Source organism: Cyprinodon variegatus, unplaced genomic scaffold (assembly GCF_000732505.1).
Source record: "Cyprinodon variegatus isolate N-32 unplaced genomic scaffold, C_variegatus-1.0 Scaffold257, whole genome shotgun sequence".
NCBI classification, from domain to species: domain Eukaryota; kingdom Metazoa; phylum Chordata; class Actinopteri; order Cyprinodontiformes; family Cyprinodontidae; genus Cyprinodon; species Cyprinodon variegatus.
This window is the reverse complement of record NW_015150710.1, coordinates 884,427-890,745: the sequence shown is the minus strand read 5'-3', so window position 1 is coordinate 890,745 and position 6,319 is coordinate 884,427. Positions and strand designations below refer to the sequence as shown.

General features: G+C 34.7%; 1 protein-coding gene across 1 annotated transcript in view; it reads left to right on the top strand.

Annotated features, from left to right (window-relative positions):
* The first annotated feature begins 1,613 nt into the window (after positions 1-1,613).
* Positions 1,614-6,319, top strand: part of LOC107089589 (major histocompatibility complex class I-related gene protein-like) — an 11,013-nt gene continuing 6,307 nt past the window's right edge. Inside the window, exons 1-2 of the mRNA XM_015382474.1 lie at positions 1,614-1,671; positions 4,929-5,189. Coding sequence (XP_015237960.1) covers positions 1,614-1,671; positions 4,929-5,189 — 319 coding nt within the window. The remainder of the gene's footprint in view (positions 1,672-4,928; positions 5,190-6,319) is intronic.

The window sequence follows — 6,319 nt, the reverse complement described above, 5'->3', positions numbered from 1 at the left end:
TTGAGATATCAAAAAAGTACTCCAGAGTGTTGTTCAGCATGGGGGTGAGTAGAAAATGAAGGCTAATCATGTTTTGGGTGTATTATTCCTTTAATTCTTCTTCTTGTAAGGTTTTATGGTGGTTGGGAAACTAATTGTTTAACTTAACCAAACATAATAAATACTCAATCACATTCGCCCTCATAATTTCTAATTTATCTTTAAGTTATTATGTCTGTCAGTTTCTGATGGTCCCATCATACTTTTAACCATTTCCCAGTTTAAATCTCTCACTTCAAGAAACTTTTCTGCAGCTTTCACTGTTATTAAAATGTTTTCGTTTTTTCTTGTCGTCTGTGCACTACAATTGATCATTTCAACCATGAAAAGAACAAATTCTTTCTTTTTTACAATCAGTGACTCTTCAATTTTGGGACATTACTTCAGAGGTTTTGAACTTCTCTGGTTCTGAACTGTTGGTTTGGGTTTTTCTGACTGGGATGGGATCCTTTTTGCAGCTTCAGCATAAGTTATTCCGAGCTCAAATTTCACTTTTCTAATTTCTTCAGATCTTTTACTCACTTCACACCTGCGATATGCAGCAGTATGTTCTCCACCACAGTTACAGCATGAGTTTAACTTCTTTCCCACATTTTTCATATACGTGCTCTCCTGCACACCTTCCACATCTCTGTTTTTCTTTACAGGCTGCTGCTATATGTCCAGATTTTTGGCATTTGAAGCATCTCAGAGGATTGTACATTTTGACATTGTAACTCATGTAACCAATGAAAACTTTGCTGGGTAAATGCTCTTCTTCAAATTTAATCAACACAGATAAACTGTCAGATCTTTCTCAATTTTTTGTAGTTTTTAACTGTTTAACTTCTTTTACTTTTGCACCGCTTATGTTTTCTAGAATCTTTTTTTCAGATACTTTTAGAGGAACTCCTCCAATGACTCCCCTGCTAATCTTTTTGTTCTCCACTAACTATTTTCCCCTCCATCTTGTTAATGCATATAGCTTTGCCTTGCTGAGGCTGTCTCTGCAGTTGATTAACAGGTCTCCACTATACAGTATTCTGGCACATTGGACTTCTCCTACAAGTTTATTTATTGATTTTGTTAACTGAACCAATTGAACCCAATCTGCAAAAGAGTCTGCTTGATTAACGAGTTTGAATATGAATTTGCAATCATTCTGTTTTCCGGTGGAATTTCTACATTGTTCATCACTGTTCTGAACTGGACTCCTCTTCAGTTGATCACAGTTTTTTCCCGCTTTTTCTCATTTTTTGACTCTACTCTCATCCAGCCTTCTTCGTTTTCACTATTTTCTTCTTCAATCCGACAAGAATCGCTTCCCGCTACTCAGTGCCCAGGACATTTAGCGATTTAGAAACACGCTTCCTCGATCATCAGCTGATTACTTTCAGTTTCATTTGTAACCTTGTTGGTTCAGTTTTACCCAGTTTCAAGTGACGTTGACATTAAGGCTGAATTCTCATTGGTTAATATAAATGACTCACGTCGGTTGCGCTTGTGCAGCCAGTGGTCTCCTGCTGTAAAATGTGAATTTCAGATCAGCGAGGGGACAAAGTTTTCCTTATTTTTGAAAAGCGAGATGAGGAACCATGAAGCTGCCGAGTTTCATGGTTCTTTTGGGAATATCTCTACATAATGTGACGGCAGGTAAGTTACTAAAACACTAAATAAGATCTAACGAGATTCTGAAATTTAATGATTTATTAAACTAGATTTATGTTTCTGCGTATGCTATGGTAATTAGATGTTTTCACTAGGAAATACAGATAAAGTCAAAATTATTTCACATTTGTTACAAAAACACAAAATATTAAATTCAAATAAGAGCCTCTTTTTTTTGCTATGGCAGAGGAAAGTTTTACGGTTGTTTAAATTAACTTTATAAATACTGAGCCTACTTGTCCTTTAACCCAAAGTTTCAATAAAACTGTCATATAATTATCTTTGTCGAGCAGATCCCTTATTTTGAGACCGTAATTTGTTAATACATTTTGTAAACATTTTTTTAAGCGAATGAGAACATTTTTAAAACAGCATTAATATTCTGCTTTTCCATGTCAAAAACTTGTTATTGGAACATTGCTTCCACAAAACTGTCTGCTCTCTGCAACCACTGCATGCAGAAATTGAGCTACTGTTGCATTTTCCTCCAAACCAGCATCCAACCATGCAGGGAGGCTTTAACTGGCTTCAATGCAGAGCTCACCTGTCCTCAATGGGGCAGGGACCGTCTGCTAAATACAACAACACAGAAAAAACAATTATCATCAAAAAATGTTTTTGTGAATGTGTTCTCACATCGTTCATACGTTTACTTTATTGGAAACTAAGCCTATAGCTTGAACAGACAAATATTCAGTCCCTTTTGTATGAATCAAAACAAAGAATCAAAACAAATAGTCTTTTTTTCTATAAATCAGATAGCTTTGAATAAAAGGATTTCATTTTAATGTTGTAGGGAAATCATATTTGGATGTGAAATCATTCTGGCTTAAACATTTATATAAATGTACTCTTTATTGGACCATATTGTCCCCAAAGTTAGACCTTTTTTATTTAAAAAAACAAAATCCTGTCTCAAAGTCTGTTTTTTTTTAAATTATTTTATGGAGGCCAGTTGGTTATAAGTCAGCTTTAACACCTAAATTCGGCCAATCATATATTAACGGTCATCTGTCAATCAAATATTTTCGTTCATAGCATCTTGATTCATATACTCATATCTCACAGCTAATATACACAACGGTTGAAATCAGAATAATTTCCTTTTCCATTGAGTTGCGTCCCAGTGTTCACGGGGATGGACGTCTGTGTCTTCAGCAGGCGTAGAGCTAACAGAACTGGCAGCGTTGTACCTGTGGGATTTTTAATTTTTTGTATAATTTCTGTATAAATCTATCTATCAGTTTCTTGTTTACGTTTTCCGTATCGCAAGAAATTTCTTTGACTTGGATCCATTTTCATAATAATTCTGTTTAATAAATGCGGCCTTTTCTAAATCTGGTGTTCATATAAACAGTTTAGAGCTTGTCTTGTTTCTCCTATATGTAGTAGGGTTTGTTCATTGTTATTTTCCATTTGCTGTATTTTTAAAGATTTTAATTTTATAGTAAGATTGTTTAGACATTTCTTTCTTTTATTTTATGGTAGGACCACATAATTAACTTCCCACTTAGAACAGTTTTTGCTGCATCCAATAAAATACAGGGAGAAATATCTATACATTATTGTGGTCCATATAGTCTTTGAATTATTTTTCTACAAAGCTGTCAAATTAAGTATTATTTAAAAAACTACTATTAAGCCTCCACAAGGTTCCTTTTGATCATTATCCAGGTGGAGTGTCATATACACCCCTGCATGATCAGATATATCTCTCACCCCTATGTCACAGTTAATTATTTTATGTTTATTGACATTTTGTATAAAGAAATAGTCTAATCTTAAATGCATATGATGAGAATAAGAAAAAAAGGAGTATTTTTGTAAGTTCCTCCATACATTTACCCAGCCTAATTCTTTAAACATTCTTTTAATCTATATTACTTCTTTCTAATCCATTGTAGTTTTGCTGGATGAGTCAAGAAAGGGTTTAAGTGAATGTTTCAGTCTTCCCCCCTATATCAGTAACCCAGATGCTTCTATTTCAATCGTGTCAAAAATGTCCTAATAAAATGTTTATTATTTCCGGGTGGCCTATACACATTCACTAAGGTAACTTCTTTATGGTCTATGTATCCTTTGAACTGTATATTCTATCCTCCTTTGTCTATAATTTGTAAGGAGAACTGAAAATTGAACTTACAAGACAATAACATCGCCCTAGAGCTGCTTTTTGTATATGAAGACAAATACACATTTTTAAACCCAATTTTGCACAATTTTTCACATTCAGCAGTAGAAAAAAAAGATGTTTCTTGGCCAAAATGATATCTTGTTTTTCTTGTTTTTTCATCTTTGCAATCACTCATATACCCTCTGTATGCCCAGAGTGATGTCCGTAAGGGGAGAGTTCAGTTTTTATAAAATTCTCTATGAAGTTTTACAAGTTATCACCTTCTTCTCCCTCTGTGACCCCATGGATATGAATTTTATTCCTGCATAAATTGGCTTCCAGATATAGAAGTGTTTGTAGGTCTTTTTGGACATCCATGTTGAATTCTTCTACCTCAGATATTCGCTGCTCAGCCTCCTCAAATCTCTTCATTAAGTCTTTCAGGTCTGCAAAAATGTCGTTCAGCTGTTTCCCCATCTCTTTTCTAAACTCAGACAGTGATTTGTTTATTGAGGTTCGTCTGAACTTCTTTCAGCTCTGTAACAAAGTTAGCTCCCATAGCTCCATAGCTTTATCCGCTGCTAGCTTGCTATCCTCAGAAACCCTCTTCGATAAAACGTTTTAATACTAAAAACAGTGTTTTATAAGTTATTTGTTAGGGTGTCAAATTTGGGAGCTCGGAATTTATGCTGTTACTTGCTTCTCCGCCATCTGGAAGTCCACCATTTTTTTTAAAGAATTTTAAATGCTGACTATAAACCTTTTTTTTTTGTTTTTGTTTGAAAGGTTCGTCAAATGTAAACTATAATTAAACAGAACAATTAGTAAAACACAGTATGTATGCCATTAAGATTCTAAATAAAGTTTTGTCTAATCAGAATGTAAAGGATTTAAATCAAAACAGAAATATTAAATAAAGTTGACTGTTAAACAATAACATTTTTATTTGTAGTGAACAAAGTCCCCAGATATTATTAAAAGATGAAAACTTTCCTAATTGTCTTCTTTTATTGTCTAATTTTTTTATTAGTAATGGTGTTTAGTTTATTTAACTTGTGTGAAGAAAATGTTTATTTATTCTATCATTTATAGATTTTTAATTCATATTGTTATTTTTATTTTTTTTTAGTTATTCACTCCCTGAAGTATCTCTACACGGCATCGTCTCAAGTCCCAAACTTCCCAGAGTTTGTGGCTGTTGGTTTGGTTGACGATGCCCAGATAATTTACTATGACAGCAACACCCAGAAAGCAGTGCGTAAACAGGACTGGATGAATGATGCCGTAGATCCAGAGTTCTGGGAGAGAGAGACTGGCAAGTTTCAGGGTCTCCAGCAGGAGATCAAAGTCGAAATTGAAATTGCAAAGCAGCGTTTTGGCCAAACTGGAGGTTTGTGTTTATTTAACCATATTGATTGTTTTTGTTGTTGCTTCCACAATGGATTTGAAATGAAACAAACAAGATGTGCTTTATCTGCAGACTTTCAGCTTTAATTTGAGGGTATTTACATCCAAATCAGATGAACGGTGTAGGAATTACAACAGTGTGTATATGTGCCTGCCACTTTTTAAGGGACCAAAAGTAATGGGACAGATTAATAATCCTAAATCAAACTTTCACTTTTTAATACTTGGTTGCAAATCCTTTGCAGTCAATTACAGCCTGAAGTCTGGAAGGCATAGACATCACCAGACGCTGGGTTTCATCCCTGGTGATTACGTCACGCTGCGTGTGACGTAATCACTGAGCCGCGTCAGTGCGGGCAGCCCTGTTCTTAATCAGACTATAGATAGCTTCGCTGTCAGTACGCCAACAACATGCAAAAGCGTAAATGTATGTTTACCAACGATTTACAGAAGAGTTTCCCCGCTTTCAGACCGGGTCGAGACAAATGGGAGGCCTCGTGCACAGTGTGCAAAGCAGGCACATATGTCTCGGTGTCCAATGGAGGTGCAAGGGATCTGAAAAGCCACCTGGACACCGAAAGTAAAGCTAGTCTATTGATATGTTTGTTTGTTTTTGGTATATTTTGAATAATTTTTGCTACACAAGAGGTATTTTTTGTTAATTAGTTCATTTGTTAATTTATTTTTTCCAATAATCTACAGAACAGACATTATTTAATTCATTGCTGAAGCTGAGTATCATGTGTTATTGGGAGTTGAGTTATTGTTAACTTTTATTGTTAAGTGAGGGATGTTGAGATGAGACATTATTTCTTTCATTGTGCTATTCATTCATTACAGGAATTGTTAAGCATTTTTAATAAATACATTTTGAATGAAATTATCGTTTGTTATTGTGAGATGATTAAATTCGAAGCAGCAAAACATGCGGAAATGATCCAAGGTTTCCGCGGATCATAAAAAATAATTACAATCCATAAATTTTTTTGGATTTTTTTCATTAATTTTTATGGGATTTCGGTAGAGATGCACGATATATATCGGTCACCTAAACTATCGGGCCGATTTGGGCTTATTTTCTATCGGCCCGATAGCCATATTTTCCCGATAAAA